The sequence below is a fragment of the Thermobia domestica genome, chromosome 10 (genome assembly GCF_964235325.1).
Source record: "Thermobia domestica chromosome 10, izTheDome1.hap1.1, whole genome shotgun sequence".
In the NCBI taxonomy this organism is placed as follows: Eukaryota; Metazoa; Arthropoda; class Insecta; order Zygentoma; family Lepismatidae; genus Thermobia; species Thermobia domestica.
Window position 1 is genome coordinate 87,136,215 of NC_137463.1, and position 26,020 is coordinate 87,162,234.

Here is a 26,020-nt window from a genome sequence, read left to right on the forward strand (position 1 = left end):
TTTTATAGTCAAAAATTTATATATAGAGAGAATTAAATGTAATAAGTAGACTTCGGATTTTTGCATATTTGCATGTTTTTTTCCTGATGTGATATTGATATGCTCTTTAAACAGAAATCCGTTTCAAGTGTTTTGGGGTAAAATAGCAGAGTTTTATAGTGCATATATTTGCATATTTCGGAGGTTAGTGCATGTTTATGTCGTTACTGCATATAAATGCATATCTAAAGGAACGATCAAATTGATAGTTTTTAACGTCCAACAACTTTCCTCATTAATGGAATATCAAGTTCCTAATATAAATTAGAGTCAAGATCTTAAAATGGTTGATTGTTCTCGGTTTAGAACATCTTCCAAGGTCATGTGAAAGGAGAATAACAAAAGGGTGAGTGATTCATCCTCCCGGCAATGATGCGTGACTGTCACCTTTTTGGAAGAAGATATAAATAACGGTGTCAAATCACCTACAACAAAATTTCTACGTCATACATCTCAGAAGTTAAAGTTGCTACTGTTGTTTGTGTGTGTGTGTGTGTGTGTGGGAGGGGATTTGAAATTATGTGGTCTTGTGGCAGTATAAGAATGCTAAAAGAAAAATCTGGGTCCATTTAGTTGTAGTGCGACATTTTCAAATTCGAATTTTAACTAGCTCAGAATATTGTCCAATTTTTGTTCACCCAAGAAAAAAATTTGTACCATTCAAATAAACGAGGGAAGGCCATTTTAAAATTTGTCCTCATCAATCATTTGTAGTGCGGCATCTTGAAACTTGAATTTTAACTATCTCAGAATTTTGTCCAATTTTTTGTCCTTTTTTGTCCACCCAAGAAAAAAATTGTACCAATCAAATAAACGAGGGAGGACCATTTCAAAATTTCGGCCACTTCAATCACCTGTAGTGTGGCATCTTAAAATTGGAATTTTAATTAGCTCAGAATTTTGTCGAATTTTAAAACATTTTTGTATCACCAAGAATAAATTCTGAACCATTGAAATAAACCAGGGACGGTCATTTAAAATTTGGCCACCGAAATGACTTGCAGTGAGACATTTTCAAATTCGAATTTCAGCTAGGGGGGCGCGGTGGCTCAGTGGTAGAGCGTTCACCTCCGGTGCTTGGGGTCCCTGGTTCGATCCCAGCTCGCGCCGTGTGGACTTTGTGGTGGGCAAACGCCGTGCTCGTGGGTTTTCTCGGGGTTCTCCCGTTTCCTCCCACTTTCTTCATTCCACCATGTTCCTCATCTCTCATCATCACCGTCTCCTTTAGCCTAACCGGCATAACCGTGGGACGTAAAACTTAAAGATTTCATTTCGAATTTCAGCTATCTCGATGGTACAAAAAATAGGGAAAATTCTAAACTAGTTAGAATTCGAATTTAAAGATGTGACTCTACTGGTGATTGAAGTGGCCAAAGTTTTGAAATTACCTTCTTTTGTTAATTTGAAGATACAATTTTTTATAGTACAAATATGTAAGGAAATTGGGCAAAATTCTGAGCTAATTAAAATTCAAATTTGAAAATGTCGCACTACGGGTAATGAAAGTGGCTGAAATTTTGAAATGGACCTCCCTCGTTTACTTGAATGGTACAATTTTTTCTTGGGTGGACAAAATTCTGAGCTAGTTAAAATTCAAATTTGAAAATGTCGCACTACATGTGATCCGAAGTATAGAAGTATACAGGTATAACAATACACACTTCTCCCTCATACCTATTCTCTCTATCAATACAAAACTTGGAACACACATTTCTTATCCCCTATACTATTTTCCGAGATACATTTAGATAGTCTACTTTTACCCGGGGCCACTCCAGAGGGGTCCAAAGTTGATGGGAGGGATTTCTGGAGGGAATTTTCCCAACATTTTTTCACCTGTTCAAATGCATTATGGACCCCAATACATAGCACCTCTGGAAAGTTTGTTTTATGCTGAAGAGAATTAACTATAAACTGTTTTCCAATGAATAGTGTTGATGCAATAGCTATTTCATTGCGATTTTCTTTACACCAACAGGGTTAATGGGCCACAGGTACTTACTCCGTTGTTCATGGCACCTAATTTTTTGTGCATGAACATATCTTTATGTTTATCGAATAGACTAGATTTGATTCGGATGTCCGGATGGCACGTTCATGTCCGTTCCTTGTTAGCTAGTTAAAATTCAATTTTGAAGATGTCTCACTACAGGTGATCGAAGTGGTTGAAACTTTTAAATGGCCTTCCTTTGTTAATTTAAATGGTACAATTGTTTTCTTGTGTGGACAAAAATTGACAAAAAATGAAAAAAGATGTCACACTACAACTAAATGAGCCCGAAAAATCTTCTAGAAGTTATCTTCTGAAGCAATGAATTGAAGTTGACAGACGTTAACAATTCAAGATGAAAATATATTTTGCAAAGTGTATGCTAAACAAGTAAAACTTTCAAAGTAAGTTTGTTTTCAGAAAACGACATTTCTATTTTGTTCGACAGCAAAAGCTCAAACTTTAGCTTTTTTTGCCTTCTTATATTTTCAGTTTCAAGTCTGGTAAGAAGTTTATGCAACTATGAAACAGTCTAAATGTAGCTTTCTTTTTGCATACTTGACAGAGTTTATCCCAAAGAAACCGTAGAAAAATGTATTTCGGGAAGAAATAAACAACCTTTTTAAAATTAGCTCTAAATATGAGTATTTAAATGTAAGCTTGTGTTGCTTTCATACACACTTCTGTCTCTCGAAACGTAAATTCCCTACTAAGTCTTCTGTTATGTTTTCGATAACCACCTTCTTCCCATTTATTTCTTGCTCAAATCACTTTATTCCATTTAAAGTATCAATATTATACATTGTAAATTATTGCTGTTTGAGACGGACAGTGTTACGGTAGGAGAAAATTGGATGCAAAAAATAATTTCAGGTTGATTTATTTTCTTTTAAACAAGAACATAAGGGTTTTTAATATAGGCTTTTAATACAGTAAAAATTTCCTAAAAGACCCCTTTTTAAACAAATTTATTTTAAACGGAAATATTTCACGAATTTAAAGAATTCCATGAATTTAAAGATAAAATAAAATGTGTTAAATTCTCTTGATTAGGCGAAACCTGTGTTGCGAACAACGGATGTTAAAATACACTTTTGAATGGAAATCAAGTTCCGTAATGCAGTGTTTAAAAAAATTTTAGGCATTCTGTGAGAGGTTAGGTTTATGAACTATGTTGTCTGTAAAGGTCTTCGTTTACTTGTTGCCCTACAAATTTACTCTTTAGTCCACCACCATGTAAGGCCCTAGCAGGGCCTTAACTTATGGGGAGGCAGGGGGCAACTGCCCTTCCAGGAAAGTTCCCAGCAGTTCGAGGGGGCCCATTTTGAGACAAAATTTTCTTACTCCATATACGATACGAACATTAAATTATAAATGAAGCATCAAACATGATCACTACATTACATAAACAAAACAACACACTAAAGGTAAATAAAACAAAAATGAGTCGTGGGCCCATTTCAATAAGAAATGTCTACAATTAGAGGCCCTAGAAATAATATTTATTCGTATGGCTTTGGGATTTGTCAATGTTGTCCACTTAACTAATTTATTATGGAACGGGCCCAGGGGCTTAACTAACGGCCCCACAGACCTTGCGCGGGAGGGCCCACAGACTCCGGGGGCCCATAAGGAGTAAAAGAAAAATGGAAAGAGGGGGCCCAAGAATTAGAAAAACAACTTCTTCTAGGACCCAAATACGCATATTAATGCGTTTCCCCCCCCCCCCCCCCCGCTGGGCCCTAGATACTGTGCGCCTTTTTGTACGAAGTGCAATTTACATAGTTGAGACAGGAACAAGGAGCATAATATACACAATAGATCAAAAGGGAGCCAAAACTAGAGGGAGGAGCGCTGAAAAGGGAATAGCAACTACTTTTTGTCTTGGCCTTTGAAACCATATGTAGGCTCTTTTTTTGTTCACTGTAAGTTTTATGTGTATTAATTCGTAGCATAAATAAATACTGTAATATTTGTACCTGAGCGTCAAGGGGCCCCCTGTATATATTGTATATAAGTAGAGGTATTTTAATTTCACATTCTGACTGTTGTGAGCTATTTGAACCCGAAGTAACCAAATTTATTTAAGAAGCCTTGGACACTTGCGGAGCTGAAAACAATAAAAGCGACCTGCGTTTATCAGTACTCATTTCAGTTCATAACGAGATTAGAAGAGCGATGATTAGGACTTTAAAGTGCATTTGAGCTGTTTGATTCAATAACGAAGCAGACGCCCCCAAGACCAATCGGACAAGCATTTCTTCGAAACACACATGCAATAGAAGCGAAAAATTCTGGCATAAAATTCTTGTCTAATGTGAATAAAGTGTTCCTGGGAACAACGACGCACGAATTTCAGATTTAACAGCAAGTAACATTGCTTCTTTGAAATACTGTCCCGTAACGACCCGTGACACGGAAGGAACATTTTCGATGTACAGTAATGTTTTAACTGATAAATGCAAGTTTTCGCTAGAAAACACCGAAAACTACATAGTTGTATATTGTAACATGAATGCATCATAGTTATACACAAATATATGCAGTTCAAGTAATACAGCTTTTTTCTCTAAAGATAAAATTCCTCATTTAACTTTATCTTTTGATTGCTGCATATTTACTATTTTTAGTGCATATTTGCATATTTTCAGTGCATATTTTCGTGATTTTTAGTGCATATTTGCATGCATATTTTGCCGTTTTTTAGTGCATATCGATCCGAAGTCTAGTAATAAGTAAATAAACAGTGGTGGCTCTTAAGGAAGTCACATCGGTAAAAAGAAAACAGCATTTTATAACTACAATTTAAGAGAATTAGTTCACATTTTATTGCTATAAACTATATACAAAATTAGTATGTATTTTAAGTATTTTATTTTTTAGCTTGTAGTGACAAAATGGTAATTTTTACTGAGGTGATTTCCCTCAAGACCCGCTAGTGTTTAAATAAATAAATCAATAAATAAACGGGTGAAGCAATATGTTTCTACTTACGCTATGAATGAAGGCTTCTACCCATTTTGAAAAGAAAACAGCAACTATGGCGCCAAATATGAGCATAACAATTGAGATAAGGACTACGACCCCTGGAAAGAGAAAAATATAGTTTATTAGTCTATTTGTTGATGTATTCAAACGTAATTTATTACAGTGTAAAAGATGACCACTTTCGACAAGCATTAAACTTTTTTTCATATATATACATATCAATTTATTATAGAAATTAGTCAAAACGAAGTTGTTCTATAGTTATTTGTAGAGTGTTATGTGTATCATAATAAATAAACGTGTTACCCGTATCTATCTACATTGTGAAATAGAAGATGCAATTAAGAATTACATGTCTGTCACTATTAGGATTATACGCATCACTATTGACAGCGTGTATATCACTGTTCAGAATATATGTGCGTCACTGTTAGAACTATGTATGTCACTGTTAGGAATATATGCATGTCGCTGTTGAGCGTGTGCACATCACTCTTAGGAATATATGTGTGTCACTGTCAGAACGATTTATGTCACTGTTAGGAATATATGGGCGTCACTGTTGAGAGCGTGTATATCACCGTTAAAAATATGCGCGTCACTGTTGGAACTATATGTCACTGTTAGGAGTATGCATATCACTGTTGAGTATGTATATAATGTTAGGAATATGCGCGTCACAGTTAGGATTATATGACACTGTTAGGAGTATGCGTATCCCTGTTTTTTCTAAAGTTAAAAAAACAGTAAATACATTCTGGTACTAATCATTTCATATTCATTGTGAAATCTGTGTTCCCGTGGACAGGATGGGTATATATACCCTACGTTAAAGAATGCCTTTTTGCTGCTTTTAACGGCCCCTGATTGCTGGGACCGATAGTAATTGTCATATATAGTACCCTACGTAAATCCAAGTGAGAAACTACGGTAGAGTTTCAACTGTCCGAATTCAATTTTCACACTTGAAGTAGTCTATCTATAACTACTGGTTTCAATACAGTAATAAGATCAAAAAAGGAACTTGCTCCTTAGACGCTGAATCCATATCCAAAAAGCTATTAGGCCTACTCATTATTTTTCATTGTTTTTTGTTCTATGGTAATAAATTTTGAAGGAGGAAATCTTTAATTTGAACCACTTCTGGTTTAACTCGAGTGTTAACGGAGGAGAAGGAAGCTATACTTGAGACTCTGATGTAAGAGAAAGCTTCTCGATATACCTGACAGTTTTTGGTATTTGGAAATTAGTATTGAAACAAGATTTCGTAAATTTGAACCACTTCCGGTTTCGGTAGAGTGTCGAGGATAGTCATGGTATGATGCCTTAAGGCGCTGCATTGCTTGCAAACAAACTGCTTCTCGCTCAGGTCTGTAGCGATAAATGTTGAAACCACTTCCGGTTTGAATACAGGGTTAGAGAAGGAAATTGAAGTTATTCTTGGTTTTCTTTATTTTTTTTATTTCTTCATTCAATTATTTTATTTTTCAAGTTTCGGCGTAGCCAATGAAATCTATGGGTGGCTCTACAACCTAGCACTTTCGTGATTTGCTCACAAAAAAGCATGCAATCGCGCGAAATCCTCAAGCTTCAAAGCAGACGGAATGCCAAGGTAATACATAAATATCAACTCACCGGTCAGTAGCATCTAAGAGGAGTAATTGCTTTCGAAATAACATACTTAAATCGTATAAAAATATTACTAACTTATTTAAAAGTAAATATGACTTTTTTCAGTTTAATGTCTCTTGATTACGTCCTTTAGGCTAAAGGAGACGGAATATTAAAGTGGGTGATTGTTAGTGTTGTAAAAAAACGGTTTTTTTTTCTGTGAAGTTTTTTTTCAATAAAAAACATTGTTCTTTTTCATGTTTTTTTTCAAATGTCTGTTTTTTTTCTGGCAACTATTATTTATTGATTTATGTTGCAGATTATTGAAATAATCAACAGAACTTGAGTCGAAGCCCTCGTAACTTACAAATCGTTTGTTTCTTTGTACCTAGACGAGCAAAATTGTGTGATTATTCCTTTCGGACCCAGGTCATTTTTGGCGTTTTCCTACATTTTCAGTTAGTGACTTATTGCTCAAAAACCATTCATTCGATTGATATGGTTAAGGCCTTGTTTTTTAGAAAATGGATATGGCTATGTTTTGGTGTAAGTTGCATTGCAGTGTTGCCAACGGGTGGGAAATTATTGAAGTAAATGTAGGGGTGAACATTTACAAAAAATTCCCTAACCGAATTTCATTTTTTTTTTTTTTGTATCTAGCACCACTGCTGTTATATGAGTTCAAGTCACCTAAACAAATTCTTTGGTGTGTTGACAAGGTACAGTGAAATCCTGAAGTCACTGGTTTCCATTCAAAGAGAGAAAGAAAAAATTCTCTGTCATCATACACATGAAATTTTGACACTTTTTACGCCTCAGAAGCAAAAAATCAACAGATATGTCGGAGCTACAGCTTCTCTAATTATCCTGTTGAAACTTTTTATGGTGCGTTCTGTAGGGCAAAGAGGAAGCTTTCAGGTAGTGGTACGTTTATTTCAATGTAGCCAGCAAGAGGGTATTAATAGAGGGGAAAAGGGAAATTTTCCGAATTTCTCACTTAAAATCGGGAATTAATTGTTTTGGCTGGAAACACTGCCATCAGACAGACGAAAATTATCTGAAAATAAACCTTAGTACTCCAAGAATATATCCTACAAGTATCATGACGATATCTAACAAAGTAAGCACGAAATTTAAAAAAAATATATCTCATTCTACCTCAGAAATTCACCATTTTCTTACCATTTCCAGAACATGGTTTATTATAAACCTGAACTGTACTTCTTTTAATTATTCTAGTGAAACTTTTTATGGTGCGCTGTGTAGGCTAAGGACGAAGCTTTTAGACACTGGTATGTTTGTTCGAGTATAGCTAACAAGAGGGAAATAATAGAAACAAAAAAGGGAATTTTTTCCAAAGTTGACTCTAAAATCTGGAATTAAAATATTCTGTAGCTTGCAACACTGCTATCAGACACACACAAACTATCTTAAAATAAGCTTTGGTATCCCCCTAATATATCCGACAAGTATTGTGACGATATCTAATAAAGAAAGCATGACAATAAAAAATATCTCATTCTACCTTTAAAAAAATCACAGTTATCTTTCCAATTAGAGAACAAGGTCTACTGTAAATCTCAACTGTACTTCCCTTAATTATCCTATTGAAACTTTCTATAGTGCGTTTTGTGTAGGGAAAATACGAGACTTCCAGATCCTGGTGCGTTTGTTCCGATGTAGCCAATAAGAGGGAAATAACAGAGACAAAACAGATAATTTTCTCAAAATTTCCCCCTAAAATTTGGAATTAAAATTTTCTGTAGCAGGCAACACTGCTACCAGACAGACACAAACTATCTTAAATTAAACATTGGTACACCACTAATATATCCTACAAGTATTATGGCGATATTTAAGGAACAAAGCTTCTAATTACCAAAAATATATTACGGTAAACATAAAAGGTAAAAACTAGAAAAATCAAGGTTTAGAACTTAAATACCAATTTTTCGTGCGCCCCCTAATTACCCCATTGTAACGATCTGTACTTGCGTTTGTTAAGTAAGGGCAAATGTTCGATTGGCGTAAGTTGACTTGCACTCGGACGTATGGGTACGGATTTATAAACAAAAATCTCGAATTTTTTGCCCAAATTTAGGGAAGTTTTAATTTCCCTAATTGGCAACACTACGCGCAGGCCCGTCCAATTGATGTCAACAGTTAGGTATCCATCCGAGGTATCTATAAGGAGGTCTTTCGATAACGAAGGAAGCTACTGGGAAAAAAGGAGTAAAGGAAATTCGAAATTAGAAAATTTTCGAATTTTTGACGGGTGAAATTTGAGAAGGAAATTCGACACCAGAAGAAAAAGAAATTAATATGATAAACTATGGTCGAGCCATATTTGGCAAGAATAATATCCCGATATCTTAATTAGTGTCCACACAGGAGCAGATTAAAAAAGTGACTCACCCCTGTGTGCCACTTTGGCCACCTAGTGTACATTTGATTACATTTTTTTGACTACTAACCCGTGTTGTTGCTGTAGTTATAGTCTCGACTAATAATAATATCGTTGTTGTAAACAATAACTTTATAAGGAAAATTTTCTCTCCTTTTTACATCTTAGTTCCAACACTGTTGGTGAGATATGCAGGGTGTTTCAAAATGAATTTTGGGGTTTTAAGTCTTCGTAGTACTTATTACATTTTACGTACAATTATAAGCAATGCATCAAGTAAAAGAGCACCTCAGTCTTTGCTACAAGTGTTCGATGTGAGATTCATTCTTCACACGACCACATCTAGTCGATAGGCGAGAAAGGCCCATAAACCTTCCGCCATATGGCACAAAACACATTCAATTTAGGAGAGTCTCGTTTCAACTGTACCATCTCCTGAGGATTTGCTGAAGGCCAAATGCAAACATTATGAGTGTTCACATTAGCTCTTAGGTGAAATGTCGATTTATCACTGGAGACGACACGATCCAGAAACTCTTATTGTTATGCTGCAATATTTCACTTGCGAAATTGGCACGTAAACCGTAGTCTGTAGGCTTTAGACCTGTAGCAACTGCAAATGATAAGGATATAGTTGCAAGCGTCTCCTTAATATTCTTCACACAGACGGTTGCACTGTACAGATTCAGTCTTTATTAAAACACAAAAAGGTTTCTGCTCTCTCGTCTCCATCTTTGCTACTTGCTCTTTCTAACGGCATACAGAAGAAACAATGCATGTACATGCGTGCGTACAAAACTGTTTGAGTTGCTCTTTCATTTGATATAATATTTATAATTGTAAGTTAATTGTAATAGATACTACAAAGTTTCAAAACCCTAATATTAATTTTGAAACACCCTGCATTACTTCAAATTCAGTCATCCTATATTCATGTCTGGTATATACATATACAAGAAGTGCCATTATTATCAACTACTAACTTTCATCATACACACGACCCGTGCAATGGCATAATTTGCCGCCTCCCCCTTTCTCCAGAAAGAACAAATCTTAAAAGTCATGATTTTAAGTATGCTACTCCAGCATGAACAACGAAGGGGAGGGTAAGTGTAGTCGCACTCAGAAAGGCTTAAATACTAAAAATGCAATCCCGTTGTGTGTGTTTTTTTCTTTAAATATTAATCTATTATGTTAGTGAAAGATAAAGCAAACACACCTACAGAAGAAAGATGGTAATCCTTTTTATACAATTCAATATCGAGCTTCAATCTCAATGTATCGGTTTGCAATTCCAATGCTACTAATTCTTTTATCTTTATTTCTTGATTTTTCTTCTACATCTGTTAACATTATTTTAAAAAGTTGTTTCTATCTTCAATGATAAGGAACTTATTTCTGACAAAAACAAGACTAGTTGTCATTTCAAAATTGTGATAACTTACTAAATGGAACAGATATTTGCTACTATTTGAGAATTGAATTCTTGCATTTGAAAACAATCAAGCAATTTGTGCTCGGATTGATTCGACCATTTGCTTTAGCATTGTCCATGTAACCTTAAACTAATGCAACCTAAACATAACTTATGAATGTAGTATTCAAATAGGTCAGCTTAGTAAATGTAACTACCATCATCATGAAGTCTGTTTCCAACAAGAAATATTTAATTTAAATAATATACTTATAACTATAAACCGGATGTTAGGCAAAATGCCTATTCTTTAATGCTAAATATATGATCAAAAAAAACGTTTTAAAGTTTATATCAGGGATTATAGTTTCGATTTTGTTTTGCCAACTTTATTTTGCCTATTTCGCCCCTCCTGCCTAAATAATTGCTTTAGTGCCTAATGTTGCGCATTCTAAGCATTTTCTTTAAAATAAGAGTTAATTGGGAAATATATATAATTTATATACTGTAAATAACACAAGCACATGGTACATTACAATCTCTCTCTCTCTCTCCCTACACACACACACACACATACATATATATATATATATATATATATATATATATATATATATATATATATATATATATATAATATGAAATACATATCAAGCTTCGTTCTTTACATATAGAATGAAAGAATACATTAACAAACAAGTATATTCTTTGAACACTATTTATGACTAATCTATTTTTTAAATTGTATTGAGTATTTATCTTCATTATTTCGAGTTACATTTAAGTGCCTATTTTACTGCTTATTTTTTTAAAATTTTAAGTGCCTATTTGCCTGCCTATTTTTCAAGTTTTTAATGCCTAAACATCCGGTCTCTACTTACAACAGATTTTGCCGGACCTTCCAAACTTGCCGCTCCATGCAAATGCACGTGTTACAGGTATGGTAGAGCCGGCTCTGCATATCATATATATCTAGTCGAGAAATTATTTATATATGATATTTAGAAAAATACTATTAGGCAAATTAGTATTAGTTTTTACCTTTACACAAGTTATTTGAATTTTATACTGTTTGTGACATTATTTTCGTACATATTAAAGGCCTGCTTTCACGAAAAAACAAAATTTCATTTCTACTTTTATTTCTTGGTTGATATTGATGAAAACTGCTGAAACCCGAATTGTTAATAGGTATGGTATTCATGTAAATTGTAAAATATTTGTAGCGTATTAGTATCTAGCGTTTAATTTATGTTGCATTTTACGGTGATTGCACCTACATAAAAATATTTCATACTTAAATAGACGTAAGATTCATTACAAATGACTATTTGAAAAAAAACGAAATTTAGAAAAAAAACAAGAGGCAATGTTTTTTTTCTAAAAAAAAACGTAAATTTCTGAAAAAATACGAACGGTTTTTTTTCTATTTACAACACTAGTGATTGTAAAATTAAATGTTTGTGCTCTACCGCTGGGAACCGAACCCGGGAGCACGTTCTTCAAATGCACATGAGCTAGCCATTAGACCAGCGAGAAACCTGCTAACTTGTCCAGTATACGGTATTAGGAATAGGTATGATAATTCAATACCCTGACTTCTATATTTAATGGAAAATACCTTAATATAAAATTAATAATACAATGTATATAATATCAATGAATGCTTCACTTTTTTCTAGATTGAAGAGAAGGAATTTGATCTACAGTTAGCCAGATCTATTAAGTCTTTAAAATCCATGTATTAAAAAAAAGTCACTTCTTCTTTCTAGCCAAAGTCAGGTATTTGTTAGTAAGTCCTCTCAAAATGAACTGGTATCATTGCACTTGAAGCATTGTGTTCTAACCATTCACAGCACCTTATACAAATATCAATGACATTTAGTGTTGTCATAAGAGGAGAAAAGACTAAACATGTCTTGTCAAACATGAAGTTAATGTTCTGTAGGTGCAATGTTAACATGTGTCACTCAGCACGTAGGTTTTTTCAGTAAACTTACTCCTACATTCTCTGATAGGCTAAGAATGCCAAGTAATAGTGAAAGAATGTTGCGAGGAGAGACGGAGGCGTTTTCTAAAGTCATTATCCTTTCCGCATTTCTAATAGTTGATCACAGTGATAATCACACTTCCGAAAGGAAGGGCTAGAATAGTTCATTGGTAGAATACTCACCTCTGAAATATATATGAAGAACACAAAGTAAAGTTTGCGTTACAGTTCTGACTAAAATGACACTGTAGTAATATAAATAAAAATAAGAAAAATAAGGTGTGTTTAAATAAGATACATAAATCTATCAATAAATCATAAGAAACATTTCTTCTCATTTGAGTTTGTTCAAACGTCATGAGTATTTTAATGTCTCTTTATCTTTCTTAGAGACGTTTTCGTTTCATAGTTTCCTTATCTGTCAAGTCGAACATGCTGGATCCCTCCGAAAATCCTGCGTACGTTTCTGGATGTGTACATCCTGTTGAAAGTCAATTTTGATTAAATAGTTTGAGGAGCTCTGTTAAACAGTATGTTCTTCGTATTCGGATAACTCACTAAAATTCCGTACACCAGTTCTTTTTGATAATTCCGTGAATTAATTTGTTTGTAAATTTCTCTAAATTGATCCTTTGCTTCCTTTTCCGTCTTCTTCCTGCACCAATTATTACTATACACGCTGCAGCAAGAGCTGTATTCTCCGTTGAATCCCTGACTTCACACTGAGCTGCTTCACATCATATACCTGAAGAGACTCCTATGTTGCTATTAACATGTTACTAGCAATTTCAAATGAATTTTGTGAAATGTTAATAACACAATGTTACTAAAAACATTGCTATTAACAATCCATGTATTTTAAAATTCCTCATTAGTAGTTAGCAACATTTGTGTTAGTACTATTTTTATAAACATTTTGTTAATCACATTCCACAAATCCACATGAAAAATGTCCGTATTCTTTTGTTGTTGTTGTTATTTTTCGGTGTGAATCCGCCTGAACAAAAAAAAAATCATTAATGTTCTATAGTAGTTCTAAATAAGGACTTTGGACTTGCTTGAGTTAAAGTTTACACAAAGAAATACACACACACACACACACACACACACACACACACACACACATATATATATATATATATATATATATATATATATATATATATATATATATATATATATATAATTTAATACAATCAAAATAATCAGACAAACATTATTAACTTCTACACAAATTAAGGTAAATTGGGGTTTTAAAAAAGCATTGAAGATAGTTAATTACGCATGTTGAATCCTACTTTTCCGTATTATACTGTAGGAAATGTTCTTATGCTATGCTGCATATTTCGTTTCAACAACACAAACTTAGTATATACCTACATCTGATACTGTTAATGTAACTTAGAAAATTAATTTACACAAAGGCCTTCAGTGAAATTATTTTTACGTAACATGTAGTCATTAAGATGAATATATGACGTCAATAGTGCTGTAGGAAACGTCTTGATAAACTCGTGATTACTCACAGAAAATAGAGTTTCAGATTCTCACTACTCAAACGTCATCATGTGTTATTCTTACACTCATCAAGTTATGTTTGAACATGCTATTTTAATTATTATAAGTACAAATATTAGCTCGTTTTTTCCTTCACGAAAGGAGCATCACACATGCTCAACTGAAGAATTGTATATATAAAACCAAAATAAAACATTTTTTTTAAAAAAAAGGGAAATGATCATAACGTGTTTCATAAAGAAAAATGATTATGTAATATTCTAGTTCTTATGATGAAAATTCTGAGTGAGTAGTCTAGACGTAACAATAAAATACACACTTAACGTATGTTATATGTTTTAAGCTTTCATCAACATCTTCATTAAAAGGAAGATTAAGTTATTCATATTAACATTGGCAGCTTTAAAAAATATTTTCCTCGCATAAATCTCTTTAGGATACGTAATCTTACTATAACGGACCAGAATGATGTTGATGGGCAGCCTATTGTTTCTTGTTTCTCATTATTATCATTATCATCAGAAATAAGAACTCATTGGTGAATCAGTATCTGAGCTAATCTATTTTTAATAATCGGTGATTCCTTAAGACTAAGATACGATGCATTATCGATAACAAAAGTGCTCTTTTGTGATATACCTTAAGTTTCAAGAAGTATATCAATGCATTTTAATATAATTTTTGAAAACAATTCGCTAAATAGTACAGTTGCTGATAGTTTCCATTAATCCATGGTACAGTCCAGAGTTCGTGCTAACATGTATTTATTACACTTTCACATCTTTTGTATGTTTAACGTTGCTTAAAAGTGAGATTTTGTAGGTGTTTGTTCTGATTGACCGAAATATAGATGAAGCTTCCTGTTGCACGGTAACATGCCATACTACACAGGAAGTAGCGTTTACATTTCTAGTCATGCAGAAAAAAAAGTTGTAATAAGGTACTATCTGCCTAATTCATTCAGCTAAACTATAATTCTGTACTGGAGGAAAGATTTAAAACAAACTGAGGCATTCTAACTAAATATAAGGATCGCGCTGAAAAAGTTACTTTATAAGGAGGAGTTCCCTTAAATTTTTCAGGACTTGTTTCAACATCTCAGCACTATCTGTTAAGTCAAATGCGGTAACCATGGGGAGATATTACGTAAAATGGCATTTCAAGTTCTTTAATGGTGTTTATTTATTTATTTATTTATTTCTGTGACAGTTTCATAATAAAAGACACTGAATTACTCTGAAGGTAACATTTTTATGGCATAATCGAGCAAGATTAATGCTTCACTATATCAAGAACATGAATTTGAATCTCGCGAATGGCCACCCTCACATTCTTCCAATAATTTCCTGCAATACTTCCAGTAAATGCTGAGATTGTACCTGACACTCTTTCCATATTTATTTGTTAACTACGTCCAGTCTAAAATAGTTTCACATTTGTACCTGAAACTTTGCAAATAAATTATCGTTTTATTCCTAGGTTATTCAATTATGTATTGCAAATTTGTGCTTCAAATTTTATTACGGTAAATTAAGGTATGTTTGAGTACTGTGAACAATAATTAAGACAGTCAATTTATCAAACCACTCAGTTTCCTTGTTGCCTTGACTGAATTATTAATTGTGATTGCGAAAACCATTTTAAAAGAAATCAACACTTAACAGAGAAAATGAAATGTGATATCGCGAAGTTCATAATGACTTCGTTGTTTTGCGATTTTAAGACTTTTAAGCTAGTAACAGTCATTAAAGAATCGAAGGATCAAGGCAAAACAGATACTGTCCTTCACCTTTTTCTGAAGTTATGCTTCGCTAACAAATCAATGCCAGATGATATTGCATTCACTTTTTGCATTGCTCTTCAAATACTATTAGAAATACGTTCACACTATGAATAAGCAGAATCTATTTTGCGTCAAGGATAATAAATATAAGAGATGTCCTTCACAGATTATCATCCAGCTACATTTTATAGTAACCATTTGCTGTTCATTACGTAATAGGAAGGACATTAGGTATTCGCTGATTGTCAGTTTGAACTTCCAACTGTATATAAGCCGACTACCTCATAAGTAAAGATCAAATTTTCTTAATGGTTAAATCAAGTAAGTTAGAAAGTGATAAATGTCATAAGATGCGAGTAATGTTGATCAATTTAAAAGAGACGCATCTAAATTTAAATGTCAGTATCAACTCTGAATATTGTTTGAGTAATCTTCTGAAATAAAATGGGATATTTACATTAGATTTATTTTCATATTCTTAACGTAAATTAAGCTCTTCTTTCACTGTTAAACAATGCAGTCTACATTTTATGATTCATACAAATCAAATTTGCTTTTTCTATATATTTCAAGTAAGGCGCGGACAGTTCTCTATTTATTTATTCTTAGATCTTTAACAACAGGAAAACACCCTGAACCTCTCTAATATGCAGATAATATATTACATTTTATAGGCAAGAAATTTCTTCTTGGTATATTTCATATTCACACACACTGTGTCATGTAAAAATTAATGCCTTTCTATAGATCAACTGATATAACTCCACACGAACGTTAATGAATTCGTGTTTATGAGTACGCGGTGTAAATTTGTTACGGTTTCAGCTTATAACCTTTCCATGTTTCACCCGGAAACAACACCTAAAAGACGTATATGTCATGAATATATATAATTACCTGAATGCACATGTCATTTGTACATAAATTTAATATACTAAAGCTCACTTACAGTATCTGAATACACGTTAAAGTAACATTTTAAAATAATATATTTGTATTTTGTCTTAAATAAATGTCATTAATTCTATAATACATCTTCTATGAGTTAGCAAAAAGTTGAGAATTTATCAAGTATGTATGCTTGTATTAGTAAGTTAATGAATCTCCTGAAAATTTTGTCCAGTTTCTGTATCATAGGATCAATACGAATTTTCGTCACAAACAAACAAACAAAAAAGAAATTAGAGACATATTATACAAAATATATATCCTACATGTAAATCGGAATTACAGGTTCTATATAACATCTCAGCCAGAAATATGATTTAGGTAAACACAATCTAACTAAAAGTGATAAGCAATAACAGTATAACGTTAATAATCTGCATGTAAATCTACTATGTTAATAATAATCTTCATGTACGTAGTATTTGTATAAGCCTGGGTTTCTCAACATTGGGGTCGCGGCCCCTAAGGGGGTCGTGAGAGGGTTTCATGGGGGTCGCGAAGATAAGCGGCGGAGATAAATATAATAGAAGCTAATAACCGGAAAATATTTTTAAATATTATTTTGAATTTTGTTCTGATAGACATATTTTTAATTTTATACATACTGTTAAAAACAGCTAAAAAATAGGTCTACTAAACATTTTCAACAGGTGCAGAGTTGTTTAAAAATGTATTTAAATGAAAGAGGTATGATATGAAACTAATGATAACTGAATATTGAATTGCCAGAAAAATACATATGCAAACAAAACCAGCACATTGAAATGCAATTAAAATTGAAAGTTAGTGAGATACCTGAGCATGGTGTGATTTCACTAGTGCCGTAATGTCCGGTTCAATCTTCGTGACGCACATTATCAAATCTTTTAAAATGTTCAATAACTTTTTTTTTCTACAACTGTCCAAGTTTTTTAACCAAAATTAGAAATCACTTTATTTTTTATCATATGACCCAAAATTAAACGAGTTATGAAGTTTGAAAATTTTCAAACGACCTGCACTTTGAAACAGTATGAGGATCAGATTCGATATTTTTAATATGAAAGAACTGATCTAATTGGTTTTAATTCATTCGCTGTTAGGAATTAGGTTGAGAACCACTGATATAAGCAATGGCTTCGTTAAATACTACATATGGTGATATATCGGTTAAATTATTTTAAATCTATTTTTTAAAAATCTTTAACAAAAAATCTACATTTGAAAGAGTTAAAAGTGATGTAAATAACGCAAGTCAAGTTACCCTATTGACAGGATCATCTGGTGTCTATCTAGGGTACTAGATGTTCTCAACTGAAATATTTCGTTATAAGCACGATTGGAATGTTCAGGCTGAAAGGGTTGGTAAGAGTAGATGAAGTAAGAAAAATATCGCCTGGAAGTGTAAGGATATCAATGGTAAACGTCTATAAATGACGAAATATATGTTATCACAAATCTAAACGATATACACGAAAACAACAAAAGTGTTGCATGGTAAGAATATAAGAATTATGAAAAATTTGACATTCTTATCAGTGATGCTAACAAACAAGATAAAGATGAAAGTAAAATGTAGATTAATGGTATTAAATGTATGATACTACTTTGAACAAAAACCTTTTATCGTAGCAACTTACATCGATGAAATCAAGAACCAAGATGAGATAATATTTCCGCCCTTCTGTCTTTTTTTTTTTTTTTTTTTTGTACATTATTTATACATGGGGCGTTCAGGCCACAAAGAAACCAAGTTACATTACGAAAATTGAGAAAAATAGACTAAGTTTGTACGATACGTTTATTTACATAGAAAAACAGAGGTACAAATAACCAGTCGCCCGGGGCAAGTGGTTCATCGGTGCGGGCGAGTGTTTAATATCATACCGAAACTAAGTAAACGATTTCTATTGAGGAATGTGGGCTAGTAGCTTTTTTCTTAGGCTAGTAAAATTTTCTTGCTTATTTGCATTCCTGTAGAAAAGTCAACACCGTTTTTTTTATATAGTTTTTTTAAGAGTTATTTACAATAGTTGTATATGAATCTTTTAAGCTCTGAAACGAGCTCAGCTTTAGAGAGATATTAAAGATGAAATACTAAGTCAAGATGAACAAAATTGGACTCTCGATTCTCTTGTTCACTGAACGCACCAAGTAGCTTCAAACAAACATAAATTAATCACTCCCAACTCGAACTTAATTAATTCCTCAAGAATGAACACCATTATTGTTGACTTAATTTTAATAATAAATTCATATATTTGAGGGTTTCTAGATTGCAAAACGTTTCTTGGAAACAACATCTTTCGTCTTCGTTATGCGCACTGAGAATGTGAATATAATACACTGTTAATAAACGTAACTTCTTCTATATTTTGACTGAATATCTTAAACCTTTGGTCACAAAGCTAGGATAAGGTTTCAAGAAAAAGAGAGATGGATAATTATGATTTTAAAATTGCACTTCAAAAATCATAATTCAGATGAACGATGTTTAATGATCTTGACTGTTAAATAGTCAGAATTTTCAATTACTGTGATTATTTTCTTCTGAATAAATTATTATCCTTATTGTAATTTCATCTTCATTGTATCTAAACTTCTCTGGTCAGAATTTAACATGAAATTTGTAGTTTGATTGAGAAAAAAAAAAGTCCTTCACTTTTTTAAAAATAGTAAACTAGATGAACTTGTGTTGTTTACACAGGGCATCATTCGAACATGAGCGTGAATCTTCTTCCCACTTTCTCTCTTATAAATGCACATTCGAGTACACGTCATTGCAGCTCTACAGGCTTTTGAAGTTACCAGCACGCAATAGGTTCTGAGGGGGCGCGGTGGCTCAGTAGTAGAGCGTTCACCTACGCTGCTTGGGGTCCCTGGTTCGATCCAAGCTCGTGCTGTGTGGACTTTGTGGTGGCCAAACACCGTGTTCGTGGGTTTTCTCGGGGTTTCCCCGTTTCCTCCCACTTTCTTCATTTCACCATTTCATTCATTTCTCACCATCACCGTCTCCTTTAGCCTTACCGGCATAACGTAAAACTTAAAAATTTAATTTCAATAGGTTCTGCCACTCACACGTCAGATTAAAGCAAAATGCCTGCAATGTCTGTCAACCCACTATACGTAGCTCCTCTAGTGGTTGCCTACCACAAGGATATCAACCTTAGGAATACGCTCGCGAGGCATTGTAGATCTTATGAACTTACAACGATCCTTAAAATGTTGAGTAGAACATTAAAAATAAATAAATAAATACAAAATCAATGAGATTTGGCAGATATGTGCAAAATTTGGAGTTCTTGTAGACCTTGTGGTCTCATTGTTGAAAGAAATTGGTCACAAACATATAAACGAAGCATTTTCATGTATACAAGTAGATTTTCATAATTAACATCACTGTTTTCCCATCTAGCTATGGTGCGCATATATATATATATATATATATATATATATATATATATATATATATATATATATATATATATATATATATATATATATATACTACCCTTGTGATTTAATAAAAAAGAAAAATAAATAAAGGGTGAAAATAGTGATACTTCATGTTAAAATGTACACTTTCTTTCCCTGACATTATGTTTGAAGTACTGTTGGGTTTGATTGAGGTCGAAGTATGGATCTTGAGTAATTTACACACAATGAAAACGAGAGGGAGAAATTGCTCTAGCTTGAATATTTATCCTACTACAGCATGATATTAGCAGTTGTACGCATGCAATAAGCACTCAACGCAGAAACAAACAACGTAACCTAGATTTTCGAAAAAAAAATACTGAAACTTTTGGAGGGGTGTGTGGAGAACCTAGTTAAGGAAAGGCAGGAATAAACAGATATGAATGGAAAATATTACAGAATAGGAAATTTCGCTTGTGTTAGGCATTATTATTATTATTATTATTATTATTATTATTATTATTATTATTATTATTATTATTATTATTATTATTATTATTATTATTATTATTATTATTATTATTATTATAAGTTTGCGTGAGACATGATAAACCGTTATTTCTAAAACAAGAAGCATCAGGACTGTTGAAATTGTGAGCATTAGTACTTATTGTGTTGGTAGATAATATAACGTTTTGAAGTAGCACGTTTTGTGTCACAAATTACTCACCTCTCCTACAAATTTTCTAATAATGGAGATCTAACGTTTGAAAACAAGATTCTTATTTTATGTTTTCATCATCAACCATTCTTGTGGATAATTAAATAAAAATATCTCTGATGTAAAGATACATTGTCGCCATTGGAAATATTTGAGGAGTATGCAGAAGACTATTATTTTGGGAGAGGTTTTTGGGTAGGCCAAAAAGAAGATAAGAGCATAATTTAAAACTGATCTTAACGAAAGTGGGATAATGTAGCTACCTTAAATATAATTAACCTTAAATATAATTTAAACTCGCTATGTGATGAAATATGAAAACCATTGGTTATTCGCTTGATTTGAGGCTTGATATTTCTTTTCAAGGGCCGAGACTACATGAAATGTGGTCCTCAAATTTACATGCAATCCAAACCACGTGAGCTCCAACTGGGAATCGAACATGGGTCTTCCAGTCGAAAGTGTGTATGCTCCAAAAGGAAGCTCTTCAGTATGAAAACCGTTATGTCTGTATGGTTATGTATTTCCTCAGTCTAGAAATGAGATGATTATCTAACCTGTTTTTTTGTCACTCAGATGTTTGAATGTTTTCGATAATCAATTTGTCAGTTCTACAAGAAAAACTATGAGCCAGAGTGGGAATTTTTTCTTTTCGTGACAACGAAGAAATTGAGTATTTATATTGATCGTAATTTAGCGAATATATGGCGCATGAAATTTTCATATTCAAAAGAGTATTTTCCCACAAAATTCTAACCACATACTTTGTACCAAAATAGATACAAAATAAAAGGAAAAAATAAAATATAAAAAATATAGCGATCTGAAGCATAGGAAGCAGAAATAGACCAGTGCCTTGCCCTTATGAGGGGTGCCTTTATACTTATTCACTTTATATCAGTATGTAAAGGCGAGGGCGACAATTTGACTTGAGAGTTATGGTGATATTTTTATTCGAGGGTAAAAGCATTAATATTATTTGAGAATAAGGACGATTGAGGATGAGAATAGTACATGAGGATGTGGCAAAGAATAAAGAATAAATATTAAAAAAATATTAACTTGAGAGTTACGAAACTGTTCTCTTTTAACATGACGGCATAATGTTATTATATCACATTTCTCAGACAAAAAAGTAATGGCGAGAACTTACCGTTCTAATTTATAGCAGTTCATAGTGTTCTAACTTCTAAATACTCTAAATTCTAACTTTGTTTTTACAAGTGTGCTTTAACTTTACTAGAAATTACTTTGTATGTGTATTTGGGAGGAACTCTGAGACTTTGACAGGTGTTGAAAAGAAATATTACAAAAATTATTATTGGTAACGAACGAAGCATTTTTCCTGCACCATAGAAATTAATTTTTTCCTCCATTTTTCCGAAATTACGCAACTGATTGATTTGCCCCATCTTTGGACAATATTTTAGTTAAACAGCTATTAAAGTTCAATAGTTTGTTAGCGATTATATTGGACTACATTTCATTAACCATACTATGCAATACTGTTGTATTGTTAGTGTCATAACGAAGAACTGGATGAAAGTACACTTTAGTTCCATTTTAACAGATGGTATGAATATCTTACAGCATCAATTTTTAAGTTTACACTGTAAACAATTACGGTCACATTTACTAACCGATTACCATCAATTTCTGGCTGCCAACCAATTACCTTAAAATTTACGATATTAGTGTTAAAATTATGGTAATAGGGCATAAATACGACCTTTTTATGGTCTACAACCATCAATTTTACAGTAATACCTGTACCGTAAATTTTAGAGTAATCGGTTGGCAGCTAGAATTGAAGTAAGCGGTCAGTAAATGTGACCTATAATTTTTTACTGTGTAGAAAAATATATTATTTTTTTCCTAAACTTAAGCATGATAATTTGCATTTACCCATATCATTGTGTTCAGCTGAATGCGCTCTATCATTCTGTATGTATATGTCATCTTCGTGCCTTTTTTAAAAAGTTAAACTCTATGATTTTGTAGAATTTTTATAATGTAGCATGTCCGCAGATTGTAAAAATCAGAACTTTTTCATACGTACTGTATAATTACTGTAAAAAGTAAGAAAGTATGCGCATTTGTTTTACGAATCTTAACCTGTCAAACAAATCATTAAAACAAAGGTTGCGTATTGTGCTTACGACAAAATAGTAATTACCTTCCAACACAAACACCTGGAACAAAGACCCATACGGTGAGTATTATGGAATTGGCCTTGCTTGGTGGTAGGTGAATCATATGTTCCTACCTAATAACTTCAGTTTTCCAAGGGTCAAGGAAATTAGCACAGTTCAAGGCACTTTTATTATTTCCAATCATCAACAGACTTCACGGTTTTTTTTTTTTACTTTCTACTTATCTTTATTATTGTGGCCAAGCAGAAAGACTATCAATTAATTTCCAAAGTACACATATTTGGGAATTTCATAATAAGCAACAATGCACTAAGTTCCAAAATGCTAATACATTTGAAATACCGATGCAACAATTGGCGTGAGAACAGTATTATATTTGCTAGTATTATTATTAATTAAATGATAGATGTAATCACTTATAAAATAGGGATATGCTTTATACAGTATAATAGATTAACATAGGCTTTCCCAAGCGCTGTATCGAGCATGTCATGGGATATGTAGCGAAATTTCAGAATAATAAATAAATAAATGTTATGCTATCTAGAAGGCCTATAAGTCTTGTTTAAACACCACGTTTTATTTTAATTATGATACTTTTAATAATAATAAGTTAAAGTCAATTTTGAGATAATCTCTATTAATCAACGTTTACAATGGCAACAATAATGGCCAATTCTAACCTAAGTGTGCCGTTATGTTGTGGATGTTCCATATGGTTTTGCCAGCCAAAAGAAGGTTAGGAGACAGTAGTTTAACAAACAAACTTTATTCCATAACCAGCCACTAAAAATGTTGTATAAAATTGCCTTTAGAGTACGTAGGTTCTCATAGGATATATAAGTAACAAATTGTAATACACCCCTACGTACACATTAGTCACACTTATTTCTACAATATTTCAGTAAGTCTAAAATATGAAAACAAAAAGTAGACTTTTGATTTCATATATTTCAGACAAAATGTACTCTAACTCTATCGTAAGCACCAGGCATTTACGAAGAAATTTATTTCTGGGGGTCCTAGTTCAATATAAAGCACAAATTACGTATATATTATAATTTGTAATATGATCCCTAAAATTAGAGTAAATTTACAGAAAAGTCAGAATTTCGGAGGCAATGTTAGGATTTTCATGACCCACCCCTACGTACGTCCCTGGTAGACATCACTAAAGACTTTCATTTGATGTTACCATTTGAGGGAATGGCGATGCAGAGCACAGAAGTTTATCTTGCAGTGGAAGAATGTTCAATTAAGAAAAAAATAGTCGTTCATACCAATATAGCATCAAATAATCAATAATAATCATAAAATATTCAAGCAGTGTTCGGAAAAAATCAATAGAACATTCCTTTGTGTATTGTCTATTAACTATTGTTATTTATGAGATTAATTTGAACATAAGAAATAATTCGTATATTAGGTAGAGTGTTCACATGAAAATCCATATCTTGTCATGCAAATACGCTGTATATGACTTTGATTAGATGTTTTTCTTTCTTTTTTTTAAAAAAAAAGTATCAGAAAATTGGAAAATGTTCCAAACAAGAATTTTAAGGAAAAGATGAATCAAAAGATTGTGATCTTGCCAGTAATTAATTTTACACTGCACAGAAAAGAATTTTAGTAATGAAAAAAGGATCAAATAATGAATTTTAAACTGCCGAGAAAGGAATTTTAGGAATGGTCAAAAAATGGATCAAATAATTAATCTTAAACTGCGCAGAAAAGAATTTTAGAAATGATCCAAACAAAAAAAAAAAAAAAAAATGGATAGAAAAATTGCTATCTTGGCCAATAATTCGTTTTTGAATCAGGGGCCACAAAATTTTTGAACGGCCCCTAAATCAAGTTTACGTATTTCCTACGGAATAAGCATATCATACAGAGTTAAGTGATAGTTTGGGTTTGGCTATACTATATGTAGTTCTCCAGATACAAGGCCTACAAGAAAAATTTTTTGATTGAAATATATTGGTTCTTTTTGATCCAATAAATAATATGAGGCCAGAAATAGCTTACTGTTTTAGTTTGAGAAACATATGCTTCTCAATGAGTTGTATACTAATTTACTGATAAAAACTCGAAATTCGATGGACAATATTGCCCCTTCCCCCTGGAAAAAATCTGAAATGACGTTACTGCTCTAGAGCATAACAGGATTCACTGAATTTTAGTAGTTTTCAATTCTTAGTTTAGAAAACTTCTGTAAATATCGTTCAGTATTTCTCAGGTACATGCATCCACGATTACGAATATACAGTATGAACGAATATAGTGTTATAATATGTACACATGGAAAACAAACTGCATCAGATGTCATTGATACAGTTTGTATTTAAAGCAAGGCTACTTCTTTTTTAGTTTGGAAATGAATAGTATGCTGATCTTTATAGAAGAGGAAAAAAAACAGCGAAATGAGTAGAGAAGTCTACATGAAATAGATTAAATGAGTTACTTAAACGAAATCAATATTACTATTGCATCAATTTTACACACTAAGAAAAAGTAGACTGAAAAGTGATATACTATTTGAGAGACAATATTCTACTTGATAATATACTATTTCCAATTGAGGATACATTAATGCATTTCTCTCTCTTTTATTTTTTTAGTTTAACGTCCCTCGACTATGCACCGAGGCTAAGGGAGAAGGTGATGACAATGAAATGGGTGATAATAGTGGAATGAAGAAAGTGGGAGGAAACGGGAGAACTCCGAGAAAACACATGCACATGGTGTTTGTCCATCACAAAAACCACTTGGTGGAGCTGGATCGAACCAGAGATCCCACGCACTAGAGGTGAGGGCTCTATTACTGAGCCTTGTCATTACTTGTCAGAGGAAAAGTACGCATTTGTTGAAGTTTAGCGTTCCCTTTCAGCAGCGAGGTTAAATGAGACGCAGACCTACTGTTGAAGATGTGTCAAATATGTAATTTGTAAATTTAGCCGTGACTAGTCAGAAACGATCAGGTAGTGAAATTTTGTTCAAATTATCCTCCGTATAAAATTCTTAGCTTGAAATGCCATGTTCATATGACCTCACGCTGAATAGTGGAA

At 32.8% G+C, this 26,020-nt stretch overlaps 1 protein-coding gene across 1 annotated transcript in view; it reads right to left on the bottom strand.

Moving 5' to 3' along the window:
• emp (epithelial membrane protein) overlaps positions 1 to 26,020 on the bottom strand; it is a gene marked incomplete in the record, with an annotated part of 264,557 nt that overhangs the window by 71,790 nt on the left and 166,747 nt on the right. Inside the window, 1 exon segment of the mRNA XM_081728188.1 lies at positions 5,024 to 5,115. Coding sequence (XP_081584314.1) covers positions 5,024 to 5,115 — 92 coding nt within the window.